This window comes from Musa acuminata, chromosome BXJ1-8 (assembly GCF_036884655.1).
Source record: "Musa acuminata AAA Group cultivar baxijiao chromosome BXJ1-8, Cavendish_Baxijiao_AAA, whole genome shotgun sequence".
NCBI classification, from domain to species: Eukaryota; Viridiplantae; Streptophyta; class Magnoliopsida; order Zingiberales; family Musaceae; genus Musa; species Musa acuminata.
The window spans coordinates 50,795,414-50,810,000 of NC_088334.1; the positions used below are offsets into that span (position 1 = coordinate 50,795,414).

General features: G+C 36.7%; 1 protein-coding gene across 1 annotated transcript in view; it reads right to left on the bottom strand.

Annotated features, from left to right (window-relative positions):
* Positions 1-135: 135 nt before the first annotated feature.
* Positions 136-14,587, bottom strand: part of LOC135588663 (zinc finger protein BRUTUS-like) — a 14,616-nt gene continuing 164 nt past the window's right edge. The window contains exons 1-14 of the mRNA XM_065080889.1: positions 14,294-14,587; positions 11,005-11,313; positions 8,324-8,518; positions 7,868-8,208; positions 7,072-7,300; positions 6,824-6,992; positions 5,484-6,731; positions 5,182-5,353; positions 4,890-5,111; positions 3,482-3,619; positions 2,237-2,471; positions 2,046-2,105; positions 650-721; positions 136-585 (exon numbers count right to left, since the gene is read on the bottom strand). The exon at positions 14,294-14,587 is cut by the window's right edge and continues 164 nt beyond it. Coding sequence (XP_064936961.1) covers positions 457-585; positions 650-721; positions 2,046-2,105; positions 2,237-2,471; positions 3,482-3,619; positions 4,890-5,111; positions 5,182-5,353; positions 5,484-6,731; positions 6,824-6,992; positions 7,072-7,300; positions 7,868-8,208; positions 8,324-8,518; positions 11,005-11,313; positions 14,294-14,587 — 3,813 coding nt within the window. The 3' untranslated portion in view covers positions 136-456. The remainder of the gene's footprint in view (positions 586-649; positions 722-2,045; positions 2,106-2,236; positions 2,472-3,481; positions 3,620-4,889; positions 5,112-5,181; positions 5,354-5,483; positions 6,732-6,823; positions 6,993-7,071; positions 7,301-7,867; positions 8,209-8,323; positions 8,519-11,004; positions 11,314-14,293) is intronic.

The window sequence follows — 14,587 nt, forward strand, 5'->3', positions numbered from 1 at the left end:
AATACTAAAAATATATAAAGAGTTCTTCGCTATGATGAATTACCAGATCACAGAGTGAATGGAGAACATCGGCGTTTGATGCTTCGATGACAACATAATGTCACGAGATAAACACCAACGTCCGATTCGACTATGTCTAAGTAAACCCATTGATATTTGAACTCTCCTGTTGATCAAAATTTCCACTGTGGAATGAGGTACATCCATCATCTTCCATTTTAAGAGGATCAAAAAGAAATGAGAGGCCTCACTAGTACAAAGACTAAAGACCAGAGTAGGCAAAACAAGTATTTTCAAATACAAATAATTGCCCCTTGCTGAATTTGTGAAAAAATGGGATAGGCTATGGACTATGAGTGCTACAGCACAGATGTAGAAGTTGCTCCTAACTGTATATTTACACAGATGAAGAAAAAAAAAATATTGAACAAAAACAAGGGGATTCCTGCGCTAATCTCATGTGAAGCAACTGGTTGTGTCGGTCTTGATCACCCTGGTATTGTAAGAACCACAAAAACCACATTTGTGGTAAAGCCAGTGAAAGCGAGATGTTCCCTTTTTGCCACAGTCGTTACATAGTATGTCCTGGGTATTACGAAATAGCAATTAGTTCAGTATCATGTAGGGTCTCAAGATAGTTGTTTGATACCTGACATCGATCCCGATACTCTTCAGGAAGCTCTTCAGCAGCCAACAAAGCATCAATCATGCCAAAGTACACCTGAACAAATGCACAACCATTTCCAATTAGAAGAAATGAAAGCTGAAGGAATTATATGCTGTATAGCAAGCATGCTCTAGCAAATATTTGCACTCTTTCAATTTCCATTTTGTACCCTTGTAAATTTTTGTTCAATTGTGTTCTAATATAGCTATTATGCATGATACTAGAAAGAATTGCGCCCTAGGCATGCTTACTATCACATCCTTTTCACAGATGGCCCTCATCCTGAAAAGGAGGATGCCTTAACTTAACAGCAACATTTTGATTGATCATGCATGAAACATGAACCGGAACCAAATATATTTTGGGGCTAAATTGTCACTTTGAAATAATGAATAGCATCTTTATTGTTGCATGCTCCATGGAATAAAGAACACCACTTAGATGTAAGAACACTTCTAGGAAACATGTTAAAGTTAGTTGATACAACAATTAGAAAGAGGATCTACATAATTTGTAAACGTAAAATCAGGTAGGTGAAAATTTATGAAACTAAGTGCATCAGATATAGGCTTTATTGTAGATATGGATTTCATTAAAAAATTGCAGCAGTATCTACAAGATTCTGATCGGGTTCAAGATTGATCATAGGATTTAGGACATGTATAGGTTTGGCAGCTCAGGATGAGGATAGGTTCTGCAGCCAGACTAACAAACCCAATAGTTTTATGGTTTCTTTGAAACAAGAAGATCTGACAAAAATCAGTCATAATCTGCATGATGAGACAAAGATGAGCTGGGGTCAATGGGATTGGCTGGAAATCAATCTGGGATCAACCGACACTGACCAAAATTAGTTTGCAAGGCTGGTCATTGCTCAGGCTGCTATAATCAACTCAGGATCAGTGATTGAACTTGGTGATCCCAAAAAGTAAGGGTTCAGAAATTTGTGCCTAATCTGAAGCAGAATCAGTTTCAGACAAGGGACTAAAATAGTCAGTAATAGAATACTAGAGAAATTGATAACTTTTATGGTGATCCTTAAATTGAATCAGATGATCAAATCAAATAAGAATTCTGGATGAGTTAAGATGCGACCATTTTAGAAATACTAGTATGTTTAAAGGGATTCAATGACCATGTAGAGACATAACATGGAGATTTTTAAGGTTTAACACAAGGAAAGAATGAAGAAAGGATAGGTCATAATCTTATCACCAATTTGCCTATGGGATTTGTCATTTCATCTGTTTGAGTGGATGCAAAATCATTCCTTTCTTTCTTGCAAATAATCAACATATACAATGAATCCTTCGAAACTACCTATGCTTACAAACATATAAAAAAATGCTTAATCTTGGAAGAAATACTGATAACTTACGGCCATGTCTCCCAAGGATTTGCTGCAAATTGGGCAGGTGTAATGACTGCAAGTGTACGCCTAGGCAGAAACAAAAAAGTTAGCTAATTATCAACCAACTTCCTGAATAAAAAACATGCAGGACAACATCACAGCTAACAAATAAAGCCTCAAAGAAAAACAAGAGATACTTGACAGGAACAAGAGCATACTTGGAAGCATGCAGAATGCATGAAATGTCCACAGCGCAGAGCTCTTACTGCTGCACTTGATGTAAACAGAAAATCACAACAAATCGGACAGTTTGTCTCTAGACCTTTCTCCCGGCACTTGTGCTCCTTCAATTTCATACCCAAGCAACAATTGCATGTCATGCAATGAAAGAAGTCTATGCCAAGTCCTTTTCCAACACGACATAAGTTGCAAAATGGGCAGTGGTACACATTTCTGAAAAATAAAAATTACAGGATTAGCTACTTGAAACATGTAGATTTGTTTGTTAGAGGACTAACTCTTTTCATATCATTTATCGATTTGATTAAAGTTTATCTTAGTTTTATTAATTTTTGGCTGAAACAACACATTCTGCTAATTACTAATGATCTATGCTAGTAGGTGACATGTGATGCTGAGACTTTCACATAGAGAACTGTGAAGACATTACTGAATGCAAGATCATATCTGTAAGGGTTTGTTCTTGCAAATATCACTTGATAACCTCTACAAATGATATTTTATCATTACACAGGCAATCTAGGAATCATAGTTGTGCATGAAACCTCAAGCTCAATGTTCAGGAACAACTATAATTTGCTAAGGATTTTGACAAAACAAGAGCCGAGAACACCGAGGAGTTCCAACATGGAATTCCCTTTGAGTCTTGAATAACTAGAAACAAATGATTAACTAACTAAATTGTTTCAGCTTGAGACCCAGAAATGACACCTATAGGAAACAAGAGGTTGCACAAAACACAACAGTTGATTTTCCTGATAGTCAATTCCAAAGAGAAGTCAAAACCACACTGTGGCGTTTCTTTCATACCTTAACACTTACTTCATTTGACTAAAAAATTGGTCACCTACAAAAATAAATCGAGATCTTCACTTTCTAGTTTCAGTAGTTCATATAATTGATTCTCAAGAAAAGTTGTTGTGCATAGGACACAACTATTATTGTCTATAAGGAAGTTTAAACTATATAGAAAAATGTTTATATGCAGAGGTTTAAGAATTGTGTTTAAATGAATATATTTCCCTTAAAGCAATCTATATTTATGCACAAATAAATGTCTAGATGCTCAAGATAAACATGAAAAAGATAAATAAATGGTTCTTTAACACTAGGTATAAGTAAAATAGGGAAGTTCCATAAAAGAAAATAAAGCCAAAAAAAAAGGAACATTTATTTTTCCTAATGCCAAAATGCTATTAGAAATGCAATATTGAGTCATCAACCTTTCATCATCAAAAAACTTGCAGATATTGCAATAATACTTCGCCATCGAGAATCCAGCACAGGAAGGTGTCCTGCAAGTTGGACCAACTGGTTGAACCTTCAAACAACGCATACACATCATTTCACTTGTTGCTTTTCTGCAAAGGACAAGAAAGAATGGTTGGCATCATAATATTGTCCTAGCCAAGGGACCCAAAACTGCCAACATTGTCCAGTAGAGGACGTTAGTTTCACCATTTGAAAGCCAAATAAAATTCTTACACCAATTAGTCCAACTAATACACATACATACATACATACACACATACATACATACATGCGTATGTATACACACACACACATATATATATATATATCAGATCTGAAATTCCTGTATGCAAGCTACATGAGCAAGAACTTAAACCTGGGAAACCTTTTACAAGTTGCGATATGTTTGGAGCACCCTAAAGCAAAGGGTTCTATCCACCAATGCAATAACAACATATACTCCGAAGTAATATGACTTATTGTGTCACAAGGAGGAACTTAAAGATCCCACATTGGGCATGACTCCAAGATGTTTAGGTTAATGAGCAAGGTTCAATCCTTCTCATGTAAGGCATCCTTTTATGAAGAAAAAATATTATTGCCCATAAGTGATTGGAGCAAGCTCAACAGCCAAAGAAGAGAATACTCAACACAGGACAGAACAATACTTTCAATCCACATACAATCCAATTCTAATGAGCATCATAAGAAAAGATGAAGTGGAAAACCAATAAGATAGCACCAACTACCAACCAAGTACATTTTAAAAGTAGAACATACTATTATGCAGAATATTGATTGCACGGTTTGCACCATAATATATACCATCCCATACAGGTGGATACACACCAAATTGCATGACATACACTGATATGCAGCAAGTTCAACACAAAAAAGGCTCTGGCAGGCAACTAGCAAATTTCACATATAAACACAGCCTAGACAAGGCATGCAGTTGCATCACTGGGTGAATTGATTCAATTATGTAAGTCAACGGTCACCAACACAATATGGTCATACTACTTAGTGTTCACATGAATGAAACTTAAACTTCTACCCAAATGACAAATGTACAGCAGGTTGCCTTCATTACTTTAGTTTTTGCAATTAATCCATTAGATCCTGGTAATATTTAGGCCATGCACAAGCTAGGTTCCTTTAGGGAGTCCCAAGAATTTAATCTCACTTAAAATATTGATTTTTTCACATTAAATGAAATATTTCCTAAAATCACTTGCATTTAAACCTTTTAGTACATCAACTTAGTTATACAAATTTATACAAGAAAATAAAACAAGTTACTAATAATGGAACTACAGCCAAGCACAGTGCTGCGACATTTTACATGAGGAAAAAAATCAGCAGCATCAAGGATGATACCTGTCCATTGAATGATCACTGACTTTGTCATGGCAAAATCTGCATGTGAACAATTTGTTACAACATGCAGCAACAAGTTTGCAGTTCCTCCTGTAATGCTCACAGCCAAATATTTGTTTCTCCGGATCTCGAAAGGATGGAGAGCATCCAGGTATGTCTTCTCCTTCTGTAGCTTCCTCAGTTCTAGCCTGAGGTAATTTCTGCTGAGCAGCTATCCAGCGACTGCAATGTCCATCTAAATTACTTACTTAAATGTCACATTAGCACATACAGAAGATTAAATAACACAAACCTTGTCATTAAGTTTTGTATAAGATATGCCTTTCTTCGTGGATCAATTGTTGGATCTCGTGAAACCTTCCTTATCTCTGATTCGAGCTCATTCTGATTCATCCTAAATATATTATTCCAACCAGGCTTGAACATCTGGTCACTTTGCTCGAGACTTTCTTGGTGATCAGCCTCTATGGATGCAACAATTTGATAAGTCATTTGTAGTAAAAAAAAGTCAGCAAAGAATTATAATTTCCACAACACTGAGAGTTATATAAACTATAAAGTACAAACAGTAAAAGACGTGATTAGATTACAGACCTTTTGGAAGACCAGAACTCTCTGTTGCATCTGTAGACAATGAGGGAGTATCCTTCCACCACTCATTTAGCCACTCATTAAACATGGTGTTTTTGGTTGCCTGTCTCCATGTATCCATCATCTTATTCTGTTCCTCTTGACTAAGAGCAGAAGTTACCCATGGTAGCATCGATTGGAGGACCTCTGCACCTGTTGTTCCTATTATTCGTCCAACAATCTTATCTTGCTCATCCACTGAAAAATGCTTGTCAAATAATGGCCATAATTCAAGCTCTTCTCTGAAGATATGATTATCAAGAGTAACTCGTAGAGATTTGCACATTCCTTGAAGCTTAGTGACAAGCTCATTATGTTTTCTAGTCTGATCAACTACATGAGAATCAGAATTGCTTCCCCTTGCAGTATCTTTACTGATGTTCATTCCCAAGCCATCATGCAGTTGTGAGAGCTCTAAAAGCACCACAGAAATATCTCTAAATAGCTTTTCTTCCTGCTTGTGGTCAAGGGTGTATGAATGACTCACATTATGAAGTGTTTCTCTTGATTCTAAAGCTGGGAAAACAATATCATCCTCAGCATTACTATGAGCTCTGTATAGACCCCATAACAAGCGAAATCTTCCACTGAACTGCCGAAGAACAGTATCAACATAAGGTATAAGGTTTCCGGATTCATCATCCAAATACTTCACATCTTTGCTAATCGCCTTATGAAATTTAAATATGTTGTCAATTGGCCTCAAAGTGTTCTCTATACTACATAAATTCAATTCCATCTCTGGAACAAAGAGACTGGACTTAAAGTAAGGGGCAGAAGAATTGTAAGATGAAAAAAGCAGAGACTTTGAAGCATCAGGTGAACTTATTCCAGTGTTGGCGCTAGCAACTCCCAGCGCTGGTACACAGCATGACTTTTGGCTACATGACACACTGTAGATTTCATTACTTTCTGAAGTGTTGATTTCACCAGAATTTCCATATAATCCTGAAAAGTTGCCTCGTTTAATAGGCCTAGCATTGTTCTCAGATTTCAGAATTGTCAAGCCTTTCTCACACCCAAGTAGACAAGAACATGAACAGAAATTATGTCTGCAATCTTCTTCCGACTCAGTACCGTCTTCTAAAGGGAAGCAACAGATTGCTTTTGAAGTCAAGCATATGAACTTGCCAGATCTGGTAATATCCTCGCTCCTACCCTTGCACGCCCAACCGGAAAAAAGGGTGACCAGTGCATCTTCAGATGATGAGGCTGTGCCACGAAACATCAATCTTAGCTAGCTTTAAAAAATTGGTAAAATGATGTGGCAAAAGTGAAGAGTAAAGATACACAAGAGAACTGACCAGCTAGATGCATATTCTGGAGAAACTGACTTGCCTCCTTATCACTTAAGTTTGCAACAAACCATGGTAAAACACGCTCTAACAGTTTCAAGGGCATAACACACAGACTTCTGAAAAGAAGCTTACACTGTTTCTCAGAAGAAAAATGCATCCTGGCAAGAGGAAGAACCTAAAAAAAGAGAAGTACAAATGTATTTTCAGATACTCAAAAGAAAACAATAAAGTTAATGTTGTCCGTATCAGCGTACCTCAGCTTCCTCACTATGGAAATGCTTCTGAATAGTATCCATTATTTGATCAGCATGCGAACAAAACTCAGAATAGAATTCTACAGAAGTAGAATTGGCCTCTGCACTCTGGATTTCTTCAATTAAGCACCTAAACTTGTTAAACTGAATTTTTTCATTTGCATGGTCCAGCAAAAGGAATTCCATTCCATCTGATACTGCTGGAAATATTACTTGGTCTTCAGCATAACTGCATGTGCAGAAAATGCTATTTGTCAATAGATGAGTTCAAGCACTAAGTCCAAGAATAATGGTGAATGTGTAAAGATTGCTTAAATCACTGCTATTTCATGTTGTACTTCATTATCTCAAATGCAGTCCCTGTGCTTCTTAGTGTAAGGGCACTGGCCAAACTTTTTATATGAGACATAAGGTTCGCAATACCGTACCGTACCGGAGTTTCAACCTGGGCTCGGTACCGGTATGGTACGGTATACCGCTCGGTACACCCAGGTGTATCGAGCGGTATATTCAGGTGTGCCGAGCACTGTACCGGAAGCCTGTCGGACCGGTATGTACCGCCCGTACCGGGCGGTATGGACCGGTACTGCAAACCATGAGACATATAGTCATATAGTAAGTTCAAATTTTCTATACATCATGGTCCACTTCTCTCAGAATGGTTAATTGGTTATGAGCTTCATATAATAACAAAAAAAAGGTCATGCAAAGAATGTAAAATCCAAGAGAGCTCTTAACCAGAATTCGTATAAACTTTATCTGCTTCTATTCAATAAAAAATAACAAAGTCCCTTACCTATGAAAGATGCACACATCAGCAATAAATTGAAGCCTTGTGTTGAAGACAGACAAATCAGATAAATCTCCAGAAAGCTGTATTTTCCTTGCACATTCTGCTATTTCATTTAATTCTTTTCTAATAGCATTATGCCAATGCAATATTTCATCTATCGGGTACAACCCAAGATCAATAGCTTTGCTGTCTGGTTCGTCATGTTTTCTCTTCCCAGTCCTGGAAAGATCAGAAAGACAGGCATACTTCTCAGTGTCATCAATAGAACTCTGTGATAGAGAATCATCAACATGACTTTTTCCCATGTCAGCCATGCTTTTGTCTTCAATCCAAGTAAATATGACCTACATGTTTCAAACAAATAACAATGCTAGTTAAGTTAATCTCGATTTGTAGACAAATAGTCAAGTTAATCTCGATTTGTAGACAAAAGGAATCTTGTATGAAGAAAAATATTACCTGTTTAAGAAGTTTTTCGTTTGGTACTATCTTCCTCAAACAGTTGATCATATCTTGGTGTTCCTCAGGTGAAACAGAAGATGAAAGCCAAGGAAGGAACTTTGTCATCATATCCACAGGGATGCTACATAAGAACTCCCAAACCAGATCAGCCTGCTCTTCAAATAAATACTTCTCTATAAGCAAGGGAAAGACCTGTACCACCACAAACGAATTAGCCACAACATATATTGGCAGAAAATATCATGTAGTATTAGGTCTTGAAGAAAGAACACAACAGTGGCACAGTCATAAATAGACGCTTACTAATCATTTATTAGTAAAATAGATCCATGAAACATCCAACTACAGGAACAACTAATGAAAAAACAGAATATACCACATCCGACAACAGAAACAGCCAGAATTCAATTTCTACCTTAATCTGTAAAATGCTACTAAAAACAGGCGACCTTTGGTTAGCTTCCCTTAATGAATAAAGCAAAATTGGACTAATGGTTCCAGAAAATATGGTATGAAATAAGAACTTCTGGTAAAATTCTTGACACTCAAATGTAAATTTTAATAATGAATTCAACATAGCAAAGAACAAGAGCATGTAAATGCTGTGACTTGCAGTGAGAACATAGCATTGATTGGATTAGAAGAGATCTCAAGGGGAATGCTCGACAGGGCAGTACAACACTTACCCAAACAGGCAAGAATGGTTGTCCTGCATCCTAACAATCTATTATTCATTCTTTATAAACTTTTCCTGCATCTGTTGTCTCAGTCCATACGATACTAATTAACCATTTAGATTATAGATTTCTGGACATTTGAATTATACTGGTCTCTAGAATCCAAGTAAAGAGACAGAGATACCTTCCATAACCTTAGTTTGTAGATAACAGATTATATAACAACAACATCAGTCTCCATGTTATTTTAATTTCTCAGTTGCTTGAATAGTCTTCATCATTGAGTTTTTTTTAGATCAAATGTACAGTCCTTTACTATAGACCAAGGCTCGCCGTACTTCTAGGCAATACATACCCATCCGATGGAAAACTAATATAGGCGATACATCCTAATCTATTGGTATGCCCCACCATACCATATGTCGGTATAACGATCGTACCGACAACCGATCTGTCACGGACTTAGCTGTTTTTGCTTAAGTCGTACGACACCCTTGCATGTCCGTTTACAAAGGTCAGCCTCCTCGAAATCTCCTATGGTCCTTTAGGACATACAAAAGAGAAAACGAGTTAGCGAAAGTGTCCAATGCAAATTACAAACAGACTTCACAAGCTCTGAACGATCGCACAACAAAGGATCCAAAATGGTCCACTATAGACCGAACATCTTTCACGAGTGTCCACATGACACAACCTTTATTTATAAGCCTAAAATGACCACCAAACCCAACTAAAATGATATTATAAGTCTTCGACTATCCCTCTACATATTGTGCAAAGCATAAACAAATCAAAAGACACAGACATACATGAGCATTACATTAAACACCTTGTTTACAGTTTTGTCCGTGACAGATCGGTACACCAATACAGACCAGTAAGGTGAACCATGCTGTAGACTGTTAAGCTGTATAAACAATTCAAGTTCACACACACGTGCATTGTTTGTTTGTCTTGGATGATTTTAAAGATAATCACCTCTAATGGCCTCAAACACACACTATGCAACAACAAATGGCAAATGCTTCTTCTATGTGTCATTCAATCTGCAACAAGAAATTTAGCACACCAAAATTTCCAAAGCCTATATTAAAGCAAAAAAAGATAATATAGCCTATATTAAACCATGCTATAGACCAAAGCCTATATTAAAGCAAAAAAGATAATATGAGACCACATAAACACCAAAATTTCTAACTTCTTTGTGTAATCCCAATATAGCCCAAAGAAAGAAACTTCCCCAAGTAATCCATGGAACCATTTCATTTTGATGTTGATTTCAGATCATGTAAAAATATGCTGATTGGTGACTTTAGCTTGAAAGTGCACATAAGATTGGAAAGCAAAAGCTGTTGATAGAATACATCGATGTACATCATGTGGTAACACAAGGTCAATAAATAGGTGAACAGTGCATCTACAAAGGACAAGGGAAAGCCAATGGCTGAATTATCCTTGATTTACATGCATGAATACCTTCAAATGACCACCAGCTGACCAAAGTTTTGAGATTAACTTCATTGCAGTTGCAAGATCAAGCAGTTCAGAATGAAAACACAAGATCAAGCATCTTACTCACAAACTGCATACTATACATCTAATATTTAGTAAGACTTTATAATCCTCCGTCTCTGTAAAATATTTGAGTCGATATATGCATAAGCCTCATGATGTGTCCTTGTAATCGATACAACAAAGGCATAAGAAAAGAGAATAGTTAAGTCCATTTGTCATTTATTTCTGGATGAACTAAAAGAAAAGAACAAAGTTCTACATGAACATATCTTAGCTATCATGAAAATAATTTTATACTACAAAGGAGAACCTACACAAAGGCAGCTAAGACAAAACATGTAGTATGAAACATCTGGCAATTAAATTAATTTTTTTGACACTGCCAAATACAAGAAAGAACTTTCTGACACTAGACTTCAGTAATTTAAAGTTTTGAACTTTCTTATATGCAATATTTAAAAAAAAAAAAATCTTAGAAACACGTACCTGCTCTTCTTCCTTACACATATGCTGGACAAGTGCCGTTCTTATGACTCCAGTGCGGGAGGCTAGTTCTCTTCGGAAATGATCCTCCGAAACAAATACCTGCTTTTCCTCCTTAGGCATCTGATGGCTAAATAATGCTTTTATTGCTCCAATACGAAGAGCTAGTTCTCTCCGAAGACGATCATCATGTGTCATATGTGACTTTAATAAAACAAACACAAAATAGAAAAGATGGCTTTCCCCTTCATGCTCTAGAGAATACGTTCTAGCCACATTCTTGACGCGTGTATCAAGAGCTGGAAAGATAACCTTGAACATAGATAAAAATATATATTGTTACATATATCATATCAGTTTTCTTCATTGTTTCAAATATAAAAAATTGAAAACTGAATCATGTAACAAGAGCTGGAAATATAACCTTAAAAATTAATAAAAACATATGGTTACATATATCAAATCAGTTTTTTTCATGGTTACAATTATTAAAACTGAAAATTTATTATGGCCTTTTTTCTTCAATAAAGCACAAATAACCTCTAAGAAAGAGACTACAGAATCTAATGTAAATTCCATTTGACACCCAACTCAAAATATCTCAAGTTAGGTTCCAAATAAAGACTAAAAAGTTAAAAAATAATTCTTTCTAATATCCCATAAATATCAAACGAGCAACCCTGCCAAAGCTCTAAAAGATATGCTACAATCTTCCAGACAAATGGACCTAGATTTGCCAATTCCCATAAATTTCAAGTTCCCAGAATATGGACTTTGGCAAATGCAAGGAATGCACAAATCAAGGTGCAAAATTGTGTTTTTGCCCTTTTCCCTTCAAAGAAAAATCATGTAAAGAATGACTTGTAAGGATTCTTAGGGCACATGTAAGATAGAAGCTTTGGGTAACAAGCAGAGGTCACATTACATGACTCCCACTAAATACAGGATGTTGAAATGTCTCAACGTACCAGATAAATAACCAATCTGCTAGGAGTCTCAGCAGCAGGCTAGCAACTAAAGACATGTTAGGAACAAACATAAGAAAGTAAGTCACATCTGTGAAGCACACGCATGAACATGGGACACTTCTAATCTTAGAGTAGAACATGGCATGGCATAGGCACAGCACTTAATAACTACGTAGCTTATGTATGCTAGTAATTTCAAATCTGAAGACATGTTTGTTGCATTTTGTGATCTTTGTATGTGTACCTTGTCAGAAGCATAAAAATTCCAAAAATCATTCATTGCATACCTCAAATTCATATAACAAATATTAGAGATCTGCAGTCATATAAGTTCAAAACCCAAGGTACACATTATTTGTGTTGGACATGTCTAGATTCCTTGCATAGGTAAATAAGTGCCCTACATACATTACTATTAACGAATGAATCTGTGTTCAACATGTCTAGATTCCCTACATAGGTAAAATAAGTGCCCTACAAACATTATTATTAACAAATGTATATCACGCATATGTCCTAGTATGTTCCATGTATCCAACACATCTCAAGAAGTGTTTGACATGTATCCAACACAGTGCACTATGAGCAACAAAATGTTTTGAGAAAAGATGGCACCATGGCAAGCATGTGATCTATCTTTTTAATTTCTCCTCCACTTCCATAGCCTCCTCTCCTTTTCCCTTCCTCCTCTAATCTAATATTTTTCTTAATCCTTTCTGCTTCTTCCTCTCATCTTCTCCTGTTATTCCTCTCTACCATTGTGGACACTGGTCACGAGTATCCTAGCTCTAAAAAGAAATCAGCTAAAATGAGAATGGCTATTAGAATGATGGTATGAAATTACCATTCATACACTCCTTGAATACCTAACTTTTGTGTAAATGATTGTCGAAAAATAGTGCGACAGAAGAGTAATACCATGAAAAGAATGTTAGCAAGTCCACTTTTAAAGAAATACCACATTGGGTGTCATCTCTAACATTAACTATGTACCATGATTTTCAAATTAGTTACACCAACTTCTTCGCGGAGTACACCAAATTCCATGTACTTCTTTCTGGAGTGATGGAATTCTTTCTGGAAAATGTTACATTTTTCATAAAGGACAATTTCTCATATAAAAAATAGTCTTACTTACACCAGCTTTTATCTTACCAATTCTTTTATATTAGATAGTTTTCAAGCAAATCACCTTTCTGTGACCGGCTATCAAATTGCTAATAATTATTATAGATGTAGTACTTTGATCTACAGCACAATCAAAATAAATGCTTCGTGCATACAACTTTTGAATTAAAACATCTTATTTGGATTTATTTGGCTTTAAATATGCGGGGACAAGAAATAAGTAGATTTAGAATCCAAAAGGTGCAGGAACAATGGCTGGATTCTTTTTTTTTTAGACTACTCATTTTATACTGCATGTATGGTGATATCAGATAAATGCTAATTTTATAAACTATCACCTAGAATAAAAAAAGTAATCCATAATATGCTGCCTTGCTCTTCTTCCATCAAAGAGTGTTCTCTCTTTCTAAGTATTAAGACACTGACAAGCAAATAAACTGATGTTCCTCTTCCATGATACAACAGCATGCTAATTTAAACCTTGTTTCATACAAGGTGAAAAATAGTCAATTTAAACTATCTTAATCTGACAAACTCTAAACCTCTATGGTTTGTTTGATGCTAACCTATCTAAGGAGCTGTGTTACCTGGTTTAGCAAAGAAATGAAAGATATAATTCTAAATTCGTTGTTACTAAAGCTGGAATGGAGCAGATGGTCAGACCAGAAAAAACAGAAACTCGACCCTCGGCTGGTCCTGTCCACTAATTAGTATGTCTGACCTGAAAAGATCAAAATTCCCTCAATTATATTACTCTGGTATTTATTATCAAAGGCTGTTCATCTTGATCTACCAAAAATAAGCAGTGATAAAGACATTATAACTCATCAATCAATGACTTATTCATCATTACTTCTCATAAAGTATGGAATTTGATATTAATCCTAATAAAAAAGTCAGCCTAAAGAACCAGAACCATTAGTCTTCTCCCTGTGAGCTAAACGATCGACAGCCAACACGATGTTGATATATTGCAGTTAGTTACATCATTTTCGGTCCTAACACGACCATCACCAATTCAAAGTTAATAGTATTAGCTACACGAAGATCGAGGGCTTCTCCAACAAATCAAGATCTTTCACCTAAAACCCTTCCATCGATGCAATTGTGGACCACCTACCATTACCAAGCCTTAAAACATAAGAACTTCAAGATCGAAGGAACCAGTAAACATACAAGTATACATAAACCCGTACCGCGTCTTCGGCGTTGCAGTGGTGCTGGTAGATGTCGAATAGGAAGATGCAGCGCTCCGCAAGGGAGCGGACGTCGCCGCAGCCGTCCGTGGCGAGCTCGACGGCGTCGTGGTGGAGGCGGTCGAGCTCCGACCGGATGGCCTTCTGGAAGTAGAGGAAGATCAGGATCGGGGACTTCTCCGCCGAACCCTTGAGTGACGCCGCCGCCGCCGCCGCCGGCGGTGGCGACGAAGGCGCCGGTTCGACCGAGTTCGCCACCTCCAGCGGCATCAGGGCGAGGACCCCGTCACCCGC